At 60.8% G+C, this 24,687-nt stretch overlaps 1 protein-coding gene across 1 annotated transcript; it reads right to left on the reverse strand.

Annotated features, from left to right (window-relative positions):
- Window positions 1–692: 692 nt before the first annotated feature.
- Window positions 693–24,586, reverse strand: Cplx1 (complexin 1). The gene is made up of 4 exons (XM_027935789.2): window positions 24,509–24,586; window positions 23,166–23,262; window positions 6,106–6,281; window positions 693–2,371 (listed from the first exon to the last, which is right to left on the reverse strand). The coding sequence occupies exons 2-4, from the start codon at window positions 23,194–23,196 to the stop codon at window positions 2,174–2,176; spliced, it is 405 nt and encodes a 134-aa protein (XP_027791590.1). The 5' UTR covers window positions 23,197–23,262; window positions 24,509–24,586; the 3' UTR covers window positions 693–2,173.
- Between the last annotated feature and the right edge of the window lie 101 nt (window positions 24,587–24,687).

Consider the following 24,687-nt stretch of genomic DNA (forward strand, 5'->3'; position numbering starts at 1 on the left):
TTCAAGTGGTTGGAGGAAACCATGTTCCCTTTGAGACCCCACCCTGCACCCAGGAGGACCCAATGGGTTGGGACTCCTGTGGGGGGCCTTTCTGCCTTCTAACTCTGGGCAAGGTTTGCTGGAAGGTCCTTGTGTGGGGAAGGTCACAGAACATCCAGATTTGCTGCCTCCCTGGAGAGGGCCCCCCAGAATGAGCAGTCATACACCTCAGGGAGGCTGAGTGTCAAGCAGATTTGTCATGGCAGGACACCCAGAAGGGAAGCAGACCAGCTAGTTCTCTGGGCTGGGATGCAGGTGCTTGTCCCAGGCTGGAGAGTTGGCAGGTCCCCCAGTGCTGCAGGGAGGAGGGAGGACTCAGGACAGGACCTTTGGACAAGGCAAGAATTGGGGGGCCCACTCCTGGGCAACAGAGTGATCTGGACCCTGAGGCCTGGGAGAGCTTTGGGAGGGAGGAAGCCTGTCACCGTCAGGAGACTTTGCAGGTGACCTGTGGGGCCTGAAAGGGTACGTCTGCCCTTGGGAGATGGGTGAGGATCTTGGGGACAACTTGTTTTTGCTGCAGCAGGAGCCGAGGTACTGCCTACCAAGCAGGGCATAGGTGCCCACAGGTGAAAGGGACGCTCAGGCGAAGTGGGAACTCTGGAAGCAGTAGCCACATGGCATGAATCACTGTTTATTGGCTGTGATTCCATCTGGAGAGAACACACGTGAGGGCCCCCGGCATGCAGGAGGAGGCGCAGGGACAGACGGACAGGTAACACCCACAGTCTACGATAAGCTTGGCGGCCGGGCGCCCCGTGTGCTGGGAACAGGATGCGGGGTTAACGCGAGAGAACGCCCAGTCTGCTCAACGTGTAATAACAGGCATTTTAAAAAGACGCGGACCCCAGAGGCGCAGGGGCGGCGCAGGGCAAACCCGGCGCATGTGTGCCAGGTGAGCTCTCGCTGCCACAGACAGAGGGGCGTTCGTAGTTAGTATTGCAGTCTAATTGTTATGGCTTCTCTAAAGAGCTATGTAAGGTCATGAAGGCCCCAGGCCACGCCCCTGGCCCGCAACTCGTGGACACTTAATGAAGTTTTGATGTGAACAGAAAGGGCCAGGGGACCAAGACGACGGCCTTTCGGTGGAGATAAAACTCATCAAATACAGAGACCTCATTTACCTGAGATTCAACGGATTGTGATGCAAATTAAACAGGATGGAGGCAAACAGGGATGGGCGGCTCGAGGTGGCCGGGCCTTTTGGCTAAACTCCACCGGCTGGCAGGAGGGACCAATTGGTGGCCCCAGCCCAGGGCCCCGCACCCTCCGGCCACCAAGACAGTCGGTCCCCGCACCTCGGGCCTCCCTAGCTCTGGAAGGTGGGAGTGGAGTGGGTGGCTACCGGGTTCCCCGGGGAACAACAGCCACCCCCATGGAGGACGGGCCACCAGGGAGAGGCCCGACTTGGTGCATGCTACAAAGGGGTGCCTAGGGACTAGAGGATTGTCTAAGAATCCCCCAAACCTATTGCTTTGTTCCCCGTGGCATGGTATTCCTTAGAAGAGAGGGACAGAGAATGCTGGGGCCGCCATGGAGAGGCGGGGGCGTGGGCAGCCAGCGGACAGGAAGACGGAAGCAGGGTCCAGCGACCCAGGTTGGTGCATGGGGTAAGGGCTTGGAGCTTGGCCGGCCTCAGGAGGGGCACAGGCACCAGCTGCTCACCCCCCAAACCCAGCCCAATCAGCACAGCCAGCTCCCGCCCCCACTACGGCTGTGCTCCTGAGTTTGAGCCCCCACAAGCGCCACCCATGCAGGGCTATTGCACCCAGGGTCAAGGGGCTGACCCTTAAGGTCCCTGACCTCCACCTGGCTGGGTGGACGGCAAACGCAAGGACATTAGTGGAGGGTGGGCCGACCACCAGCAGGCAAAGGAGCACGGAGAGGGGCACGGACTGCAGGGGCCCCGGGTTGCGCCCTTACCCAGGGTTGGGGGGGTTGATGGCAGTGCGGGGAGAGGGTGGAGGCTCCCGAGGCGGGAGGGGCGCGGGCAGGATGGACCTAGGACTATGGCTTATATTGGCATTGGGGGTGCTGCTTCTGCTCCCGATGTCCTTTCCGGGCCTCCGCAAGGGTCTGTCTGTACAGGGGGCGGGGCGGGGGCTCCGGCTCCCGGCGCTGTCCAGGTCAGGCGCTACTTCTTGAACATGTCCTGCAGCGGCCCAGGCAGGTACTTGATGACTGTATCCAGGATGCTCTCATCCTCCTCCTCCTGCTCATCTCCGCAGCCCGGAGGGATGGCTTTCTTGGGACGAGTCAGGCTGCCCTCGGTGTTGGCCTCCATGGCCGCCTGTGCCTCCGCCTCCCGCTCCTCCTTCTTCTTGATACCATACTGCAGGGAGAGGCAGGGAGGGCAGGTCAGGCAAGGGGCTGTGCTCATATGGTCCTGCCTCTGTGGGGCTCACCAGGCAGAAAGGGCCAGGGGACCGAGACAACGGCCTGCACTGGGGGACAAGCCAGGGACCCAGAATGTGCTCCAAGTGGCTGAGAAAGGCCTGAGAGGAATCCCCCAACCCACCACCCACTGGAGGACCCATCAGGGAGAAGTGATCCCACCACAAGGGGTCCCTGTGGGGAGGGAAACCCGGAGAACAGAGGAGCATCTAAAAGGCGCTGGAGGTGGGGCATAGCCTGGGCAGGTGTGGGCCCAAACCCATTCTTCCAGCCCTGCTCCCTGAAGCCTGGAGCCCAGCTTCAGAACCAGAGCCTTCACTGTAGCCTCCCATCCCAGTCCCTTGTCCTCCACCTGGTCTCACACCCCCAACTTGGCCAAGGGCCCTAGATGCCAGTGAGCTGTTCCCTGCCAGAATGCCCTGGAATCCCACTTACGTGTGACCTTGGCCCACACACCTGCACGTCTCTGCCTACCCCACTTCTCATCTCCTGGGCTGTCCCAGGGTCTCCTGTTTTTTCCAGTGCTAGGAGAAAACCCAGGGCCTCAAGCATGCTAGGCAAGCACTCTACCCTGAGTCCCATCCCCAGACAGGAGTTTGCCCAGGGGCCCAGGCTGGCCTCCAACTTGCCAAGGAGCTAGGATTGCATGTGTGAGCCACTGAACCCAGGTGGAAACAGGGTGTTCACAGGTGTGATAAGGTAAGGATGGAGATGAGATCATTCTGGGTTTGTGAGGCCCTAAGTCCAGTGACAGTGGCTTTGTAAGAGACACCTTGACCAGAGGTTGCCAACCAAGGAGAGGTAAAGGGGGTTTTCCTTGTCCTCTCAGCCCCTCTCATCTTTAACAGAGGTGGGAGCGGAGGGTCTCAATGACAGGTGAGAGGGTAGCCCAAGAACACGCTGACAGGGGTGACCTGCCAGCACCTTGCAGCACCAGGAGCTCAGTGGGGTGAGAGGGCAGCAACGGGCACTCGTCACACCCACCTAGGTGGCCTCCTAGGACAGCCTTGCCCCACACAGGCGGCAGCCTGGGGCCAGAAGGGGAGGGGGGAGATGTGTGTGGGCTGGACAGAAATGCAGCCAGAAACTAGGTCAGGCCAGCACACAGATAGGACTGGCTCTGCAGCACCCCAAGAAGAGAACCTGGGAGCCACTAGCCAGCTCAAGGGCCACTGGCCAGACCACGACAAGGCCCCAAGGGGCTGACATCGGAGGTCAGACAGGCAGTCCTGAGAGCTCTGTTGAGAGGCCACAAGTGCCAATCCATGACTGGAGCCCCAGACCTGACCAGACAGACCACCCTGTGGGACCTGTCAGCATCCGCACAAGCTCGGGCTGAGCCTTGAGCCAGCACAGGGGACTCAGGGAGGGAGACTCTGGGTGGGCACCCACACAGGCTAACTCCTGCCAGAGCCTCATCTCCTTCCCAGAAGGAAGGTTCTGGCTCAGCCACCTACCGAGGGTGGCTGGAAGCACATGCAAATCAGTGGTTCGTATGCAAATCCAGCAGCTCACACACAAACAGGGGGTGGACATGCAAATCAGGTGAGGATATGCAAATCAGATGGTAAGCATACAGATCAGGTTATGTGTATGCAAATCAAGCATGGGTGTGCCAGGCTCCCCTCCTGGCCCCAACACACTCCACAGCTCTGTGATGGGGACTGAGGGAACTGCTCCAGGAATGATCTCCACCACCTGAAACAGACCCAAATGGTATGCCCACCTCTCTCCCTCTGCGGGAACCTGGGTCACTGGAGGCTCACAGATTCGGGAGCTGGGCTCAGCCCTCAGCCCCACATCTTCAGGAAGCCTTAGACAGCAGCTCGCCCACCCCCCAGCTCCTGAGATGGGGTACATGCCGCCCAGGGGAGGCTGGGGAGGTCAGGGCCAGTGAGCAGCAGGGTCTGGCCAGCAAGGGCATCTGGGGAGGCACAACTGACTGGCAGGGCTGGGTTGTCCACCTGTGGGGAACAGGGCACGGGGCACCAGCTGCAAAGGCCCAAGGTCAGGGGCTGTGCCAGCATCAGGACGTGGGTCTGGGCAGCAGGTGTGAGGATGGGAGCCCAGCACCTCCTGAGCTCCCTGCTGGGTGGGACCAGGCAGCACAGCAGGGCTCCTCCTGCAGCTCCTGGCGCAGGGGTGGGGGGGGGGGGTTAGGCCTCTGTAGATCCTCCCTGCTTAACTTGCTGGAAGATGAATTTCTCTAAAATTTCCAGGAAACAGAGTAGAGAAGGCACCGGCCTTTTCCTCCACCTTTCCTCCTGACCCCTGAGTTCTGCGTATCCCACACCATCGCTGCCTGCGCTCGGCTCTGTGCTCTCCACCATCACTGTTCCCTGTGTCTGTCTCTTCCTGTTTGCCTGTCTCTCCTCTGAATGGCTGTCTCTGTCTGTGACTCCCTCTCCCTTTTCCTCCCACCCATGCCCTCTCCTGATACACTGCCAGCCAGGACACGGCCGAGGTGGGGTCTGCCTCCCCACCTACCTCTGACTGAGGCCCAGCCTGACTCAGGCTGCAGCAGGTCAGGTCTGTGGGGCCAGGGAGGACACATGAGCTGCTGTCCAGGGAAAATCAGCAGGTGCTTCCTGCAGGACCCCAGAAACCATCCAGGGACTAAGGGGGTGTCGTGACAGAGGAGGGGGTGTCACTGGGGTGTACACGGACAGGGCTCTGCGCTGTGCAGGCTCCTGGGGCAGGGTGGGGAGGGGAGCCCTTGAAATGGCCCTCTGTGGGCCCTGGCTGTGTCACCTACCTCGACCCACTTCTTCTGCCCATGTCTAGTTTCTACGCAAGGCTCAGCAGAGCTGGCTGTCTCCAGGGTCTGAGCTGTCCCACCCCCAGCCTGGGCATCACAGGGAGTCTGAGCCAGAGGACTACGGCAACGCCCCCTCCCCATGTTCCTGGCCACCAGGCCTATGGCACTCAGAGCTAGGCACTAGACCAGCTGCAGGAGGGACCCAGGAAAAGCTCTGTCCCAACCTACCCCAAGCCCACCTCTGTGTGGGAGGCAAAGATCCCCACTGCGCACATGGGCCATGGGTGGCCTCATGGCCACTCTGCCCACCCAGCTCCACCCAGAGACCCTGGACAGAGACCCCTGTTCCTACTGCTGCACCTGGTTTCCCCCAGCCACTGCAGGCCCACAGAGGGGGTGGGGCCTCTGCCCTCCTCCAAGGCTCCTCCAAGCCCCCACCCCATCTGCAGGGAGGAGGGTGGACACACAGGGCTGTGCTCCTGGGGGGGCGGACCCAGTGGCAGTCAGAGTCTAGACACATGGGCCTCTCTGCCAACACAGTCTTGAACTCAGAGCCCACTCTGCCCCTATTTCCCCACCTGTGACAAGGATACAGTCCTCTCTGGCAGCCCCAGGTCAAAGGTCACCCAGAGAACTCAGAAGCAGGCATGCCTGGCTGTCACATCTCCTCAGGCCTCACTGCCCAGCCACCTATAGACGCAAAATGTTGGGCCCCCTCCCTGGGGGTGGACTGACCCCAAGGGAGGCCAGGGTCCTGCCCACGCCCTCCTGCCGGGCTCTCCTGGCCCCGGGAGAAAGGGCCAACCTTTCAGGAGCAGGAGGGCCAGCCCACGGCAAGCCCCTAGTACAGATGAGACCCCAGGACTACATCCTAGAGCCTGTGGTGACCCGCTGGCGGCCCAGGTGGTGCCCACCTTGTCGCGGATGCCCTGCCGCATGACCTCGCGCTCGGCCTCCATCTTGGCATACTTGGCCTTGCGCTCCTCCTCCTCCTGCCGCAGCGCCTCCTGGCGCTCCTCCTCCTTCTTGGCGGCATCAGGGTCCTTCTCCTCGTCACCACCCAGCATCTTCCCCATGTCCTTGGTGGCTCCTGGGGACAGAAAGGCAGAGTCAGGCCACAGGCCCTGGCGCCCTCCAGTGGGGAGGGCTTGTGTCGGCAGGCGCAGTGTGGCCACGCATGTGTGTCTGAGCCCCCGAGTGCTGGCCTGTGTCCTCCTGGGTCCCGTGTCCCGCAGAGGGTGGCCTCCAGGGTGTGAGCAGAAGGGTGGCATGCAGACACCAAGTCTGGGCCAGGATGGCAGCAGCAAGGACACTGCCTGGCACTGGCACCAAGGCCCCAGTTCCTGCCCTGCCAGCCACCACTGTCCTCACAAGCTCCTGATCCTCAGGCCCCAACATGGCCCTGATCTCCTGTGTCACGGGCCACAGGGCAGACTATAACACAGCCCACACCGTAGGTGCCAGGCAAGCCGTGGCCCTGTGGTGGCTCTGGGGAGCAGGGCTGGGCATCACCCAGGAAGGGGCCTACGTCACCACAGCAGCAATCTGGACTGCTTTTGTGCAAACCTTGCCTCTAGAACAAGCTGATTCACACTGAAATGAGGGAGGCCATTAGCTCTTCCCGCTTTGGGAAGTGCTGGCACCTTATAGTGTCTCTCCCCCCACTCCCCTGAGGGCATTGTAAGGGCAGCTGAGCCCTCCCATGGGTGCTCAGCTCTCTCTCTCTCTCTCTCTCTTTTTTTCCTTTTGGTACCGGGGTTTGAATTCAGAGGCACTCAATTACTGAGCCCCTAACCCAGCCCTATTTGTATTTCATTTAGAGACAGGGCCTCACTGAGTGGCTTAGTGCCTCTCCATTGCTGAGGCTGGCTTTGGACTCCTGCCTCAGCCTCCCGAGCCACTGGGATCCCAGGCATGCCAGGTTGGGTGCTCAGCTCTTGACACAGCTCATTTGGGGCTGTTACAAATCAAACTGTGGAGTTGAGACAGAGTTAAAAATAGACAGGATACAAATATGTAACAATAAATCCCATCCACAGGTATAACTACAATGCACAGATAAAAAATAAGGGAAAAATAAATAAACACGACCCAGTTGCTCCTTGTGGCCAGTGGGTTCCCTCGGACAGCACACCGCTCCCCCTGCCCTCCAACAGTGGCCAGAGTCTGCACAGAACCTGCACCGTTGCCTCCAGGGTCATCTATGCTTTCAGGACAAGTCAGGGCTTCCCACATGTTCTTGATCCTCGATTGGCTAACTCTAGCAAACGTGGGATGCTGTGTCTATGAGAAAGGTCCGCAGCTGAGGCTGTGGGGACCACCACAACCCAGTTCTACAGCAGGGAAACAGGAAAAGGGCAATTTCACCTCACCCTGAGAGAGGTGAGAGCACCTGCGGAAAGGACCCAGGGCAGGGCTCAGCAGGCACAGGCCGCCTTCCTGGAGGCCCCACCGAGCAGCCTGAGGAGCAGGGCGGGGGCGCCAGTGTCTGAACGTCCCTGGAGCCCTGATGACCCCTGCAGAGCTCCACAAGACCCCCGAGAGCTCACAACACTGCCCGTCCATTCCCAGCCAGCTGGGCACAGAGGACACAAACTGCTTAAGCATAAATCTGATGAGGAAACCTGTAGCTGAAGGTGATATCGTCCATTTAAAGTCTAAGGCTGGGAGAGACACGGGTCCTGGTGGATGGCGGCATCATGAAGGTGTCCATGGCCAGCCTGTCGTCATGAGCAGCCTTCACACCTCCAATCCGACCTCCAAGTCCTCACAGCCTCTGTTTTTGGAGTCTGGACAGAATTCAGGTTCCCATGGCAGAATAAATGCCAGAGAAGCATGTGCCTTCAGGGGAAAGCAACTCCCGGGACTGGGGACCTCAGGGCAGAGGGGCACTGGGTTCTCTGGCTGGAGGTGTCCCAATATGCTCATGTCCACTGCCGTTGCTGGGGAAGCTCAGGCTCTGTGGGGAAAGAGGCCACCACGGCCGTGGGGAAGGCACCCTGCAGAATCTAGCACACGTGGGCTCCACACAGCACACACTCCACGGAGGGACACAGGGACACAGGCGTTAGGACCACCACAGCCCTAACACCACGCCTCTGTACATGGCTGGACACAGGGCACTGTGTTGGGCAGTGGACACAGCCCAAGGGGACCCCAGGCATCCCGGAGGGTGCAGCATGCCAAGGTGGGCGGGGGACACCTGCGGATGGGCATGTCACAGATCCCGCTGCAGGAGAGCGAGGCGGGAGCTCTGGGTAGGCACAGCAGGTTCCTGTGGTGGAGGAGGGCAGAGGCTGCATGCCAGGCTGGCATGGAACCAAGCCGGAAACGTGTCGGGGGCCTTTCCAAGTCTCACAGGGTTCTTACAAAGACCAGTCGGAAGTTAGTCTGCACCACAAGGGAAGACCCCCAGGCCCACCAGCATGACCACCACAAAGCAGAAAATAGGAAGTGCGGGCAGAGACGCAGGGAGAGTGGCACCCTCATGCCTCGACAGAGCAGTGCACGTGGCCAGCAGCTCAGACAGAAATCGACACAGCAGCAAGGCTGCACTGAGCAAGAAGCCAGCAGGTGCTCAGGGCAGTCCTGCCAACTCCCCGTGTGAGGCCTGGAGCAGAGGTGGAGGCTGGTGGGCTGGAGGAGAACATTCTGGAAGCAGAGTAGCTGGCTGCATGGCACTGTGGCTGGGCTCTTGCCACTGAGCCCTGCACGTAAGCAGACTGAAATGGTAAATTCCATGTCATGTGTCTCTTATCACTATAGAAAGAGAAATGTAAATCCCAGATGACTCATAACTCTGTCTCCCACAACAGCCAGCCTCAGAGACTCAACGTGCTTCTCAGAGTCAGCACACCTGGCCGGACAGGGCCTGGCCCAGGAACAGCAGGACAGACACCAGACGCACCAGCACGTGCAGAGCCCAGCACGGCATCTATAGTGAGGCTCCAGCCCTGCAGAACCAGAGGGTTGGGCTCGCCATGCGGTCCTGAGCAGGCAGGTTCCTGACAGCTGGGGACCAGGGCCACACTGCTCCCACAGCCTCCACAGAGGACAGGACCTGGAGCCAACAGCAGCATTGAGCCTCAGAAGACAACAGCCCAGACTTCTTGGCGCCGGATGTGGCTCTGCAAACCGGGGCAGGCAGCAAGTATGAGATGCCCCGCAGCAGGGGAAAAGGCTGGGGATACTGTGGACAGAAAGGGGCCGGGGAGGGATGGGCGGGGTAGGGCTGGTGAGCTCTCCCTTCTCCTCTGCAAGGGGCCCAGGGCCAGCAGAAACAGCCGCACTCTCTGTCCTAACACGCCGCAAGCTGAATGAAGTACATTCTCCAAAAAATGTAAAAAGCAACGATCTCTAAGAACTCACAGATGGGATCTTTCAACATTGACGAGAAGATGATTCCCGTGATATTTAGAATGTTCTTGGAATGGAGAAGAGAGAAGGAAATCCTCCAGGTTATTTCTGTGAAATTAGCATACAAGCAGTGCTAACAATCAACCCAGAGTCAGACAGCGAGACAGAGACGGCGCAGGACCAGCTCCAGCCTGCATCGCAGCGCAGATGCCATCAGAGAAGGGGCAGCACTCTGTGTCCCCAGGACTCTACAGGAAGACAGCCAGGGACTCTCTCAGGGCCTGAGAGCAGCTCTTACGACAGTGTCCTGCGCCTCCTGACCCCACACTGTCCGGAGGCACAGCCACCATATCAGCCGCGTGCCCTACATGCTACTCCGGGCACCCCACGGCCCCAGCAGTTTTCTGCCTTCTGTTCCTGCAGACTCGGAGCTGACAATGTCCTGCATCCCCACTGCTGGGGCCGGGCAGGGATGGGCCGGGTAGGGCTGGTGAGCTCTCCCTTCTCCTCTGCAAGGGGCCCAGGGCCAGCAGAAACCCCTGCCCTGCCTGTCTACTGCCCCCTCTCTCTACACATGGCCAAGGGGTTTCTTCGGTGACAGAGGGGCCCATGACACAACCGCGACAGAATTGCCGCAAACAGGGACAGGTGTGCTATGTGCACAGAATCCACTTTTATTTTTACTTGCTTTTTGGTCCCCAGGTGCTGGGCCACTGAGCCATGTCCCCATGCTTTTTCACTTTCTATTTTGAGAGAGCACCTTAGTAAGTTGCTGGGGCTGGCCTGCAACTTCTCATCCTCCTGCCCAGCCTTGTGAGTCTCTGTGATTACGGGCGTGCGACACCACACCAGCTAGAACCCCTTTTTAAGCAGCCGCATGGAGGTGTGAGCGACACTCGGCACCCTGTAGGGCTGGGGCACTTGCACACATCTTGCAGACATCCTGATGGAGACGGTGGCCCAGGGGCCCCTCCACCCCAGCGCCTGACACTGCCTCCTTCAGGACATCACAGTTCATGGCCGGCGGCTGGCTCAATGGCTGCAAGGGCTCCCATGTGGAGCTGCACCCATGCAGAGTGTTGCGGCCCTGGCCATGGTCACCCTGTGGACACACCTGCTTGCCGGCAGCTCTGCTGGTGCCCGCGGGGAGGTCAGTGCACTACAGCTGCCTGTAAGTTCTGAGCAAGGGATGGTGCGGTTGTGCAGTGAGTCTAGGTTTCACCTCTAAGGAACTGCCACGCTTCCCCCAGTGTGGTGTGCCCAGCCTGCCTCCCCACAAACTGACCACCTGTCGCGGCCTCTCGGTCCTCGCTATCCTGAGTGGGTGTGATGTGGCTCCTGGTTACAGTTGAATCTGTATTTCCCTCATGACTAAGGAGGCTGAGCATCTTCCAGTGAGTCTGTTAGTCATCCTCATCCTCTTTGGAGAATATAGACCTCATGGTTTGTATTCTCAAGAATAAACTGTTGAAGAACAGCCACAGCCAGGCACGGTGGCCACACCTGTAATCCAACAGCTCGGGAGACAGGACTGTAAGTTCAAGGCAATTTAGCACGGCCCTGTCTCAAAATAAAAAGGGCAGGGGATACAGCTCCATAGTCAAGCTCCCCTGGGTTCAGTCCCTGGACAACAAAGAAGGACGGGGGAGCTTTAAGGAGAATGGCAGGGTGGCTCGGCAGCTCTGCTGCCACCCAGGACCCCAACGCCAGCACCCCTCAGGGGCCACTGCAGTGGCTGAGCAAGTGGACACTGGGTCTTCTTGGTTTCTGCCCCACTCCTCCGTCATGGCACTCTGCCTCTGGGGTCCTCACGGTCCCAGGAGCACCTCTCAGAGCTCTGCCTGCTGTCCCTCAGGAGGGCCTCCCCACCGTGAGGCTGGAGTCACGGCGTCCTCCACTCACACTGCCCACGCTAACGTGGGCCCAGGAGCCCGCTGACAGTCTCCTCACCCAGATTCCCCTCTAAACACTGTGTCCATCTCCCCGTGTCCATCCACTCACGGTACTTTCTGCTTCCCCTGGGATCGCCATTGACCCCCTGGCTGTCCAGGAAGTCTGTCACTCAGATTCTGGGGCTCAGGAGGTGGGCCAGGCCAGGGCTGGGGCCAGAGCCAGGTTGAGGGCTGGCCCCAGCCTGGCCCTTCCTGCAGCTTCCTCCGCTGCACTCTGCCAGGGTGGGATATAGGGCCACAGGCTAAAAGCCACCAACAGAGCCTGATGTCGATGGCAGAAGCCTCTGAACTGTGAGCAGAGAAACCTGCTTCCTCCAGGCCAGGCCTGCAGTGTGAGTCACGGCTGGGAAGGCCAGTGGCTCCGTGCTCTTCTTCCTCCGTCCCACTGTAGTCGAGGGGCACCCTGTGCAGCCCTGGAAGCCAATACCTTGTGGGGCCAGCTTCACCCGGCCCCGCGGGTGACTCTCAGAGCACGTGGCATGTCCACCGTGGCTGGATGGTACCAGTGCTGCCCAGTCTCACACTTGCTCACGGTGCTCGGCTCTGGGCCTCTCCAGGGTGGGCCTGGACTCTCACCCAAGACCCAGTGTGTCCGTGTTTCCTGTGTTCCTGCGGTGGGAGCTCAGCTCCATGTGGAGCTGGGCAGGACAGCTGTGTCTTTGGCCATGGAAGTGACTCCTTCCTGGGGAGGGCTCCTGCTGGCCGTGCAGCTCTCTGGGTGGATGCCATGGCATCTCGTGTCCCCTCTCCCTGCTAGTCTTCGTCTCAGATGGGCTGTCTGCAGCTCCCAGGGCTGGAGCGTAATGTTTTTACCCAATTTGAAAAGCTTTGCCTTTTAACCAGAGTTTCCAAAGACAAGGAAGCCTTGGGTCTTGTACCAGGCAGCACAGGGAGCAAGGCACAAAGGGCTCTGCCCACCCACACCCTGGAGGCCAGACAGGAGCCTGTGGGTCCCAGCAGCTGGCCCAGGTGCAGGGCCCGGGACACACCAGCACCTACACCCCAAGAGGTGGGCGTCTGGGCCAGTCAGGTGTCACCAGGCCAGCGCACCCCGGGGGGGGGGGGAAGCCGGACCACAGAAATGCACGGGGCTTGGGATGGAAGCCAGAGGCAGCCGAGCAACTCTGTGAGGCCCTTTCCCAAAAAATAAGGTGAGACCGACGTGCCACTGGACTGGCAGCCGTCTGCCCAGGCCCTATGCTGGGGCACAGTGGGGGGCATGTACATCAGATAAGCCCCCAGGACCACCGGGGATCTGAGCCCACCTGTGGATGCTCCAACAGGATATGTCCTGAAGGACCAGCCGCCACGGCCACAGCTGTACCTCCAGATGACAGGAGGGGTGGGGCTCAGGTCAGCATCTGCCAAGCTCACACTGGGGCCCAGGCTCAGCTCCCAGCCGCACCGGAAATGTAAAGGTCACATGTGCTCTAAAGAAAGACGATGCTGCCCTCTGCTCCCACACAGCACCCCCACCTGGGCTGCGGTGCTCACCTGCACCCAGTGACCCTCAGAGTGCTGCGCCAAGACCCCCACCACAACCGGCAGAAGAGCTGTACGCATGCTGACCGAGGCTGGGCAGAGAGCAGGGCACCCGACCACACAGTTCCCAGGGGCCACGGACAGCATGAGAACAGGGCCACAGAGGTACCAAGCTGGGTGGGGGCTGATGTGCAGGCCAGAGCAGTGACAGTGGAAGCCATTGGCCAAGCACAGCACCCGGCGAGGCCTGGGGCTGAGGCATGTGGGAGGCCACGGGCTCCCCTCCCTGGAGACCCCAGTGCCCAAGCCCTACTGGGATATCCAGAGGTCACTTCCTTGGAGAAACAGAACGGGCATGCCCAGCTGACCAGTCCCCAGGTGTTGTGCAGGGCAGGGGACCGTGGAGCTGCAGGTGGGCAGTGGGGAGACCTATGTCCTGAAAGGAGAGTCCTCACTCAGCCCCTCCCATAGCTGCTTCCAACGGCTGTCCAGCTCCCCAGGGTCCTTCTGCCCAGGGGGAAGTCCCTGAACACACCCATGTCAGTCCCCTTCAGAGCCCAAGTGCCCCACAGGAGCATGACGGACTGCCAGCCAGGTTTCCCCGGCACGTGGAACGCGGGCGTGCACCTGGACACTCCCAGCAGGAAGCAAACCAAACACTCAGGCCAGGAAAGGACAGGAGGACACAGCGAGGCACTGGAAGTCCAATGCCACGTCCACACTGCTCAGGCCCGCGCCGGAGGCCAGGGTCTGCCACTCCAATGCTCCCTATAAACAGAGCACCAAGGCTCAGATGAGAAGGAGCCCAGCTTAGTCCCCAGGAGTGAAGAGACTTGAGATGACAAATGTAGAAAATGAAAATCAGGTTGTTAGAAGAAAAGGTTTTGGAACTATCCCAGAAAGTAGAATGAAAGATGTCGACAGAATGTCAGGAAGCAGCAGTGCCAGCTCCAGAGAGGGCAGGAGCAGGGCAGAGACAGAGCCCACCAAGAAGCAATGGGAACAGGGCTCCCAGACTCCAGCTCACACCAGGGGGTGGGCGAGGCAAGGCCTCCAGACCTGGCGGTTTCTCAATGCCAGCAGAGAGATGTGGGTCGCACCCGAGCCCTGGACCAGAACTGGCTCCAACTCCCCCCAGCCTCATCGTGGTCTAGGACAGCAGAGAGGAGCCTCAAAGTCCGAGGGACTCTTCCAACCTGCAGTTTTATACCCATACCCAGCCTAGATGCCTCTCCAGAGCGGAGATGAAGATCCCTCCTTACCACCCACGCACCTGTCTCACAAAGGACAGGCACACAAACAGCTCCGCAGTGACAGTACTGAGTGACTGTTTCCAGAGCCACCCGTCAGAAGGAAGGGCAGGAAGGGGCTCGGGAGGGAGACATGCCTACCCTGTGGCTGGCACGGTTACCTGCCTAAAAACACTGTGCTGGGGGCTGCTGCCGGGAGAGGGAGGGATCCAAGGAGCCCAAGGCTGACCACGAACAGACTGAGGGCTTGGTGAGGCTCAGCCACGCGTCTGTCTGGCTCCTCGGGGGCAGTTTTACAGTCCAGTGACTCAGCCATCAGCTGAGGGCCGGCCGTGGGGAGTGTGATGCCCTGAGCATCAGAAGAAACCCGCGAAGCTCCTCATCCTAAACAGAGGGAGAGGCTACGGCCCGAGTGCGGCCGCGGGCGAGGATGTGCCCGCTCCTCCTTCCATCCTGGCTGAAGTCACCGCTGACTTCAGAGGCCACAAGTTGCGAAGGTACTCAACAAAACTCCGAAAGTACCTGCTGACTCAGGCCTCAGGGCCGCAGGACTGGCCAGTCCCCACACCAGGTTGTCCCTGGATCCAGGCCACACTTATCCTGAACCTCGTCACCAAAGGACAGAGCTTCCACCGACCCTGCCAGACGGACAGAGTTCCCTGAGCAGGCAGCTCCAGGGTCACAGGGTGCTTCGGGAGGAGCTGGAGAACCTGTGCAGCACCCAGAGGGGCCTCTGCGGCCAGGGGGCTGGTGGCCCGGGGGCCCCTGCCTGGCGACCCACCCAGACCTCACCCTGCTACTCACTCATGCCCTTTAAAATATCCCAGATCCCGAGGCCCTCCTGCAGCCTCCACAGGACGGGGAATCCACTGTGGAGTTCACGGGCAGTCGCCTCCGGCCACTCCGCTCCCTAGCCTGGGGCATCCTGGGGTCCCGCGTGAGTGCAGGCCAGGCCCAGGACAGGCTGGGCAGAGGTGAGCCCCTGGCAGAGGCCCACGGCAGGCCCAGCAGCTGCTTTCCATATCAGAGCTGGGCATTTCCGCTGCTGTCTCCGCTCTCTACAGTGGAAGTCACTACTTTTATAAGAATATACTGGTGTGATAAAGGTGTTCGTAAATACCACTTGTGTGACCAGAGCCAAGATCAAAACGCTTCCTACCTATTGAGAAAAGAGAGGTCGTGTGAAGCCTCCGCCTCTGCACTCCAGAGAACGAGAGGTGGGAGGAAGCAGGAGAAGCCGGGGGCCACGACTACTCCTGTCACCCAGCCCCTCGGCAGGGAGCTCAGCCAGACCCCACCTCAAAGGGAACAAAAATGCGGAGCAAGGGCAGCTCAGTGCAAGGCACCCTGGGCTCACCCCTAGGACCAAAAAGTAAAATACAATAAATAAACACAGGCTGGGCTGTGGCTCCGTGGTGGAGCGCCTGCCTAGCACACGTGAGGCCCTGGGTTTGATTCTCAACACCACATGCAATAAATGAATAAAATAAAGCTATTGCATCCATCTACAACTAAAAAAATAATTAAAATAATACAAAGTACAGGGAAGGGGCTGGGGCTGTAGCTCCGTGGTAGAGCACTTGCTTCGCGAGCGTGAGGCATTGGGTTCGATCTTAGCACCATGTAAAAAAATAAATAAATAAAACAAAGATTCTGTCCATCTACAAATAAAAAAAAAAAATGTTTAAAAAAAAGGACAGGGCGGCCAGAAGGGAGGCCTCTGAATGTCTCACACAAAGAAGTGGCTCGGGTCTGGCGGGGGCATTGGCAGTGCCCTGTGTGACACCAGACACGGGCCATGTCCTGCACTGTCTCCGGGTCCTTGTCAAGGTGCAGTGCTCTTGGCCACTAGGAATGAAAAGACACCTTCTAAAGCACACAGAGCTGGCTGGCTCCCTGGCAAGGACACTGCACCCCCGGCCCCTCTTGGCAGCTAGAGCTGCAGTGAGGGTTTAAAGGGTGTGTGGGTCTTAGAAACAGAATTCTGTTCCTGTAGTAAGATGACATACATGGAGCCTCTAAGGGAGCATTGTTTTTTAGTTGTAGTTGGACACAGTACCTTTATTTTGCTTATTTATTTTTATGCGGTGCTGAGGATCAAACCTACTGCCTCACACTGCCAGGCAAGTGCACTACCACTGAGCCCCAGCCCCAGGCCTAAGGAAAAATTTTTGCAAGTTAAGATGACCAAGGTCAGACCCAAGATGGGCTGCAAGCCTCGTCACTGAGCACAGGCCCCATGGACAGAGGTGGGCTACTCTGGAGGAGGCCGAGCCAGGCACCCAGGGCCTGCTGCTTCAGCCGGAGGAGCAGTGGTCCAAGCAGAGTCCAAGCAGAGCCGAGCCCAGAGGGGCGGTTCCAGGCTATGTACAAGGGGCTTTTAGTTGTGGGTATAGAGGGGGGCCTGGCTGTGTTGCCGAGGCCAGCTGAGCACCTAGGCTCATGGGGACCCCTTTCCCGGAGCTGGAACCACAGCGACCACGGTGCCAGGCTCTGCAGAGGAATTTTAAATGAGGCAGGATGCCAGGGTCTCTGTGTGTTGGCCACTCAGGGCAGAGGGTGCTCTACAGCCACCCTCCACGTGCCACTCACTCCTTCGAGCCCCCAGGCCCTGGCTGCCACCCTCCGGTTTCCTCTGGGAACATCCCCTGGTCAGTTGCCCGTCCCTGGCCATCCAACAAGTCGACCCTGTGGCCAGAGAGGGTGGGGGACAGATGACCAGATCAAGGAGACAGAGCGCTGGGCAGGCCAGGGCTGCCATCCAGCAGGCCCCTCCGCCTCTGCTTCTCGGCCCACTGGTCAAGGTCAGAAGACCCCTCCCCTGCGTGGCACTGAGGCAGCTGCCGGCCCCTCTGAGAGCTGGGCCTGCTGAGCCCCAGTGCCATGCCCTCGGTGGGGGGCACTTGGACAGTGCTGTGAGGCTGAGCCTGCTGCCCATCCTGGTCACCTGCTTGGCCCTGGCCCCCCGGTTCCCCCGCCCTCACCTTGACCTGTGAGGATGGCCCAGGGCACCCTGCTGGGCAGCTCGGACCGTGCAGTGGCCGGCTCTGCCAGTCCTGGGGGCAGGGGATGAAGGCAAAGCCTGGTCTCCCTGCTGCTGGTCTGGATTGTGCCCCACGTGCCAGGAGCCTCTCCCCTCCTCTGCTCCCGTGGTCTGCAAACCCTCGTGTGCTGGCCTGAGACCGCGCCACACCCACGGCACGCTCCAGGGAGGCCTCCTTCGGAGGACTGCCCAGCCAGCACTGCGTCCTTGCCCATGGAGCTGGGCGCCAGGCAGTGTCTGATCTTGGCCTTTGGGAGAGGACAAAGGAGACAGGCGAGATGAAAACGCCAATCAATGAAACGAAACTGCCAGGCATGGCGACAGATGGCACAGCCACCAGCCTCGGGATGGCCGTCACCTCCCTCCACTCATGCTGCCACTCATGGGACCGGGCACCAGCCCTGGTGGGAAAGAAGGCAGTGCTGCCTGACACCTCTTCTGCAGAGGGGGCAGAGGACAGAGTTGGGCAGGGCCCATGGGGCCCTGGAGAGCTCCCACAGGCTCAGCAGCAGGGGCCTGCCCCTCCGGCAGCGTGCAACCAGCTGAGAAACGTCAGAACACAGAGGCCAGGAGCAGGCGCTGCGTCAACCAGTCCTCCACCTCCCGGACTGCAGTCTGCACCCAGGCCCTGCACCCAGCACCTACATCCAGCACCCCAAACCAGTTCCCAGCACCTACCACCTGTACCCAGCACCAACACCAGCACCTAGCATTAGTACCTAGCACCCAATACCAGAACCTGCACCCAGTGCTCAACATTGCACCCAGCACCAACACCTGCACTCAGCACCAGTGTTCCTCATCCAGAACCAGCATCTGCACCCAGCATCAGTATTTAGTAGTCAGCACCAGAACCCAGCCAAAGCACTCAGCACCCAACACCTGTGCCTAGCACCAAGTACCAGACTTGTACCCAGCACTCAACATTGACACCTAGCACCAGTACCTGTACCCAGTACCAGTGCTCAGCACCCAGAATTAGCACCTAGCGCCTCAGCCTCAGAGCCCATCCCTATTGCCATGGGAACATTTTTGAGACCCCTCACACAGGAGCTACTAAAACAACGTTTTACACCCTGCTAGGTCATTAACTCTGCAAAAAGGAAATCAGAGGCCCTGGCCCTATGGAACAGAGGGGGAACCATGTTTACCAGGTGCAGGAGGAGAGGAAATGTGGCTCAGCAGTGTCACTGGACACCCCCAGGGCACCAGCTGAGGACAAGGACAACACTGAGAAACTGGGAGCCTGCAGCAGAGGCAGGAGAAACGGGGCATGACTGGGCCTTCCACAGCCCCCTGCCAGAGTCCCCCTCCCTGCTGCCCTGCAGGCTGCACCTCTGGGAGTCCCCAGCCAAAGGCAGGGCAGTTCAGAAGGACTGCGTCCTGCCCCGTGCCACCTGGAACAGGAGCCTCAGCACCCCCAGGGGCTGGGTGGAGCTGGAAGGAGGGCCTCCCCTGGCCCAAGGGTGCAGGGGTGCCATGTCCCCTGGCCCAGCCCTCCTTGGCCCCTGGCTGGTGGCACAGGGTGGGGGGCCTGGACTTGCAGCTGTTTGAGGCATCGTGGATCTCCGCCCGTCCACCCACCCCCAGCGGGGGATGTTGGCAAACACTGCTGAGAGCCCCCACGCGGGCACTGTCAAAACACAGCTCGCATCCCAGCCAGTTTCCTGCCAGCCAATGAGGGGACCAGCCAGCCTTCGTGAGCTGCGCCCTCCGGAGGGGAGGGGAGCTGCTGGGCTGCGGAGGGAGGCTCTTGCCTGGAGTGTCCTTCAGGCTGCCAGGGATCTGGGGCAAGAGGTGCTTCTGCCGGCCGAGGAGCATGGCATCCTCAGAGAGGCACGAGTGTGGGTATTTCACTCTCAAGCACTTACCTGTGGGGGAGGAGGACACACCTGTCGCAGGGGCTCAAGGTTGGGGGTCCTGGAAATTAGTACTTCCCTTCTTGGGTGTGAGCCCTCTAGCCAGGGATGCCTAAATGAAAACTAAGAGTCTCCACTAACACAGCGCTGAACAGGTAACACAGGCTGTGCCTCAGCGCCTCCCTGGACTGGTGATGCAATGTGGGGGCAGCAGCAGTCACCTTGAAATTAGAGGAGCAGGCAGAGTGGAAAGCTACACTGAAGGCACCAAAGCCACCTGACCCCTGTCACTCACATGAGCTGCTCTCCCTCTGGCTCTGTTACTGCCCTCTGAAAGCCATCTCCCCACCTGGAACTATTCACATGCTGCCCAGTTCAGCACACAGCTCCAGTGTCCTCCCAGACTCCTGAGGACCTGGGCCTGGGCAGCATCCCCCGACCGCCCAACTCAGGGTCAGCCAGGGAGGGACAGCCAGGGAGGGACTGCCAGGAGGCCCCAACACATAGAGCTACTGAGACCCAATCAAGGAAAGAGTGGACAGGAAAGGGTCCAGCAGATCAGCCCATCCAGGCCCTGGGGGTGGGACAGGACAGGGACATGCCTCATCCTTGACACAGAGCCCAGGGCAGACTCCCCATAGGACATTGTCCACAATGACCATGCTGGGGGGGTCCTGGAGCTGCCTGGACAGTGTGGGCTAGCACTGTCCAGCCTGCCCTGGCCCCTGAGGTCCTGGCATTTACACATGCTCACACCCCCCGTCCCATCTCTCATCCACCAGGGCCCCACATCCCTGCACCACTCCCGAGGACCTGAGCATGCTCTGGACACAGAGGGTCACACTAAGGTGGTATGGCAGAACGAGATCATCTGGGCCACCACCCGCAATGCCCACTCTCCCCCTGGTGAAAACACAGCCCGGGGCCCAGGCCACCTCCAGACATGTGTGCCCTATGGCTCAGGAGCCAGCCCCAGGTCCTCACAGATGTGGCCAGAGCACCTGGCCACCTGCAACAGGACATGCCATCCTGGAACTGGAGTCCCAGAGGGGGCAAAACCACAGGAGGTGGCCTGTCCCCACAGAGGGTGGCAGAGGCCTGAATCATGGCCATGATGCACCCTGGGGGGTCCAAGGCCTGCTGAGGCCACAAGGGCGTTCTCCTACGAGAAGCAACAGCCTCAAGCTGGATGCCAAGTGCCCCAATTTGGTCCCAAGAGAACTCTCCTCCCAGCCCTGCCTGGCCAGGGGCACATGATCCCAGGGTGGCCACGATGGCCAGGCTGGCAGTGTGGTCAGGCCTGCCAGGCAGCACTGCCCTTGAACTGTGGCCTTAAGGGTGGCAGGGGTCAACCCATAGCACACTGTGAGCCCCAAGGGACACAGGACTGCCCAGTTCTGGGGACGTGGACTAGAGGGGCCTTGGAGTCAGCTGCTCCCTCAGGGCACCTTGGTGGTGACAGGTGGGGAAGGCACATCAGGGGGCCATGAGAATGCAGTGCAGGAGACACTGGTGGCTGTGTGTGCAGGGACCATGGTGCAGAGGTCACAGGACATGGCGAGGCCAGGGACGGTAACTGGGCCGTTGGGCTGGGTGGAAAGGAGGGTGGGAGAGGCCTGCCAGGCTGAGCTTGGCAGACATGGTACCAGCTCTGTGGCAGCTGACCAGGGAACGGGCCCGGGCTGGAGGAGGCACTGCTGGCCAGGCCCTTCCCCATACCCTGCAGGTCCACCAGCTGGAGCGGCTGCACAGGCTGCAGCCTGCCCCGGACACGTCCACCAGCTCAGGGGTTTGTGCAAGGGCTGGGTCTCCCTGGAAAGGAGGGGCACTGTGTGTCCATGGCCCAGCCCGATCCAGAGTCCATTCCTCCCCCATCTAGGGCCCTGCGTTGCAACAGGACATGCCATCCTGGACCTGGAGTCCCAGAGGGGACAAGACCAACAGAGAGGGCCTCGTACGTGCAGAGCCTGTGGCCTGCGACCTCAGCTGCTGCCCCGCACCTTCTGTCCCCACAAGAGCCTTGCCTGAGACAGAGCAGACAAGACCCTGAGACATATGTCCCCCTCCTCACAAAGGACACAGCTTGCAGAAGAGAAGAAAGATTGAATTAGGCAGCATGGCAGTGAGGCCTGTCTGCAGCGGGTCACCAGGACCCACAGTCTCCCCAGGCCCCTCATGCGTGAGCCTCTGTGTGGTCCTGCCCGAGTCTGCTCCTCAGCTTGAAAGTCTCACTCTCGGCAGCTCCGTTCCGTCTGTCCCCCTGCATCCTGAGTGCATTTCCCTTTCTGTTCCTTGATCTCTGTTTCTGGGCTGCTCTTTTCTTTCCTTTCTTGTCCCTGGCTCTCTGGTGGCTTCCTGGGCCTCTCCTGCTCTCCCACCTGCCGGTTTCTCCAGGTCTGGGGCTTGGTCTGTCCCTTGGGGTCTCTGCCGACCTCTGACCTTCATTGTGGAGCTGTCCCCCTTCCTCCATCCGTCCCAGTCTCTGTCTCTATCTTGCTCACATGCACTCTGAGCCCAAAGTGACGCCCGCAAGGAGAGAAGAGCTTGGAGCCGAGACAGGTTCCCCGAGAGCCTTGCCTGCTAGCCCCGCCCGGCGCTGGCCACTGCAGTCTCCACAGCAGGAACACAGAACAAACCCAGAGTTCTCTGCACCTTGCGCAGCCTGGCACCCAGCATGGGGCCGCAGCCCAACGCACGCCCACTGGCCACCTCCAGGGCTCCCACGGAGCTGGCACAGCCCGCCCTGGCACCACTGCAGGAAAAACTTTGGGCTGACATGGAACAAAGAGGGACTCCCGGCTGGCAATTACCCGCTAATTCCAGCCTCGCAGACAGCAAGTCAGACGGCTCAGTTTCCCTAAAAGCCCACCTCAGGCCTGAATTAGCCACCTGATTAATTATCTGTGACAGCCTGGGATGGGCTGGTGGAGCCCGGGTCCCTCCCGATGCAGGGTGCCAGCCTGTCCCTGAATCACGTCTGGTGACGTGGTGGTTATAATCAGACTCAACCTCAGCCTGCCTCAGCCGTGCACCCTCAGCACGGGCCAGGTTGCCATACAATGTCTGGGCAGAAGTGCTCTTGCCTCCAGGAGGTGCCCTGCGTGGCACTGCCCCAGCCTCCTCCTCCTGGGCACTGCAGCTCTCAACCCCTCCCCCCCGCCCAACACCCAGCTGGAAGCCACACAGGGCCAGGATGTTCCCCATGCAGGCCACCAAGGGAGTGGGAGAACTGGGCACTGGCCACATGTTCCTCTCACAGGGAGCTCTGGGCACCAAGGGAGCTGAGGTGCCAAGAGTGGACAGCTGCGGGTGGACTTGAGACCCAACCAGGACAGTCCCAAGACTCTGTGGGCCTGAGCTGACTCAACAGACCTGACCAAGTACACCTGTGCCAACGTGGACCAGACCCTCTGTCCACTGCCCTGGCACCCCAGTCAGGGACTTAGCCCACTATCTTCTAGCAGCTTTCAGTCCGGGCAGCCTCTGGCCACAGTGATGGCCCTGGGCCAATGGGGACAGGGCTCCTTCAACAGCACTCTGCAGGCTGCAGGAGCCTGCCCTTCCCAACATACACAAAGGAGGCCACAGAGCTGCCCTATCTGTTCCTGTGTCCAGTTAGCCATGCCTCTGTGAGGACGGTAGGCTCCCTATCCGCATGAAACCACGGAGCCCAACCCCACAGCAGGCAGACCCCACACCTCCCCTTGGCTTTCTGGAGCTCTGCTACAGGACCAACTCCAAGCCTACCTTTGGGTGCTGCTTCCCCAAGTGGGGGTGCGGCTGCTCAGCCCTTAAGAGGCTCTGTCCTACCATGCCGCCCCCGGCCTCCATCTCCAGGCCCCCAAGGCTGCCCAGGAGGCTCAGAGGGGCTGGCACGAGGGTGCTGCCTTGGCCTATGTGAAGTCCAAGGTGGCCGTGGGGCCCTGCTGTCTGTGCCAGCTGGGAGACACATCTCTGGGTGCCCTGTATCTGCCAGTCCCCTCCCTGGTGGCCCAGTCCCACAGCCCCCTCCCTGCCTGTCCCACCTCTTACCTCCCAGGGCCTGTTTCATCACAAACTCCATGGTGATGGCTTGATTCCTTGGGACCACTCCTGGATCTCACATTCAAGTGGGGCAGGCGTCCTCTACCTAGGGGAGAGTGCAGAGTCACAGGCGCCCTGACAAGACCTTCCCCAGAGACCATCTTCATCCCCCCTTCCCAGCACCCTGTAGGGCCGACCCACCCAGGAAGGGCACCTGGGAGAGTGTGTGTGTGTGAGGAGGCGTCTGTCCTCACACCAGCCAGGATGGCAGGTCCAGCACTGCAGGTGCACCCGGCTCTGAAGGCTGTTTTCAGCAGCTACTGCAGGGAGGAGGGCTGCTCCCAGCCCGGGGGCACTGCTCAGAGGAGCCTGGCGCCAGTCTGCGTGCAGTGGGGGCAGGGCCCAGGGGGCATTTGAAGGTCACTGCTCTGTTTCCCAGCACAGGATGGGGCTGCTCAGCCTCCTTGCTGGTCCCTGGACAATGGGGCAGGGGTCTGTCTGCGGGGTGGAGAAGGGTTAGGATGGGCAGGCCCTGAGTGGTGCCCTTTGGGGAAGGTGGTTTCTGGTCAGTGTCAGGAGGCCAGTCTCTGTCCCTGGGGAGATCCCAATGCCTGCAGCAGGAGGATGAAGTTGAGGGGACAAAAGGCAGGGGCCAGCCTTTCAGTGGGAGTGGGCAGATGGCCCCCACCTGTGTCCCTGTGAGGTCAGTGGCCAGGAGTGAGTGCCCAGCTGGGTGGATTCTGGTGGCGAGACCTTCTTGCAAAGCCACAGCCTTGCAGTGCCCCTCTTGGTGAGGATCTCTCCTCTAAGGGAGCCCCAGGTCCCTAGGGATCCATTGTTTCATGGTTCTCCCTCTGCAGACCACGGAGACCGCGTGGGGACTGGGGACGGTGGAGGGCAGGGATCTACCCCCTAAGTGCTGGCGAACAGGGCGCCTTTGCCGCAAAGCCTGTTCTCTTCCAAACTTCTCCCCTGGCTCCTGGGGGAGGGGACCGCGGGCCCAGCCGCAGAGAGGTGCGGGCGCTACGGGAGCTGCGGCGAGAACCGAGAACCGGAGGCGCTCGGGCTCAGGGCCGCCGCACCCTCGGTTTCGCGAGAGGCCTCGGGCGGCGCGCTCCAGGGATAAGAGAGCACCGGAGAGGGGCGCGGATTCGCTGCAGAAGCGAGGGACCCCGGGCCGATTCAGCACCGCGCGGCGGACAGCGCCCGCTCGGCCAGGCGGGTCCGGGCCCGGGAAGGGACCAGGAACCCGGGAGCCGGGGCGCAGGGGAGCCGGGAGCCGGGGAAACCGGAGCCGGGAGCCGGGGGCCGGGGCGCGGAGCGGGCGGCCGGGCTGCGCGGGCGCGGGTTACCTTCCCGGGCGGGCGGGCGGGCGGCGGCGGTCAGCGGCAGCGCGCGCTCGGGCCGGCCGGGTCCATGTGGCGCCTGGGCGCTGCGGCGGCGGCTGAAGGGCACCGCGAGGAGGGCGCGTCACGCCGAGGCGCCCCCGCCCCCCGCCCGCGTCCCGCATGACGAGGAGGGCGGGGCGCGG

Source organism: Marmota flaviventris, chromosome 7 (assembly GCF_047511675.1).
Source record: "Marmota flaviventris isolate mMarFla1 chromosome 7, mMarFla1.hap1, whole genome shotgun sequence".
Lineage (NCBI taxonomy): Eukaryota > Metazoa > Chordata > Mammalia > Rodentia > Sciuridae > Marmota > Marmota flaviventris.

What these genes read in the sequence shown, in the direction of transcription:
- Cplx1 (XM_027935789.2), bottom strand. Translation starts at nt 23,196, where the DNA reads ATGGAGTTTGTGATGAAACAGGCCCTGGGAG. An exon ending in GATGAAACAGGCCCTGGGAG is followed by an intron (nt 6,282 to 23,165) that starts GTAAGAGGTGGG and finishes TTCTGTCCCCAG; the next exon opens with GAGCCACCAAGGACATGGGG. An exon ending in GGCAGGGCATCCGCGACAAG is followed by an intron (nt 2,372 to 6,105) that starts GTGGGCACCACC and finishes CTCTCCCTGCAG; the next exon opens with TATGGTATCAAGAAGAAGGA.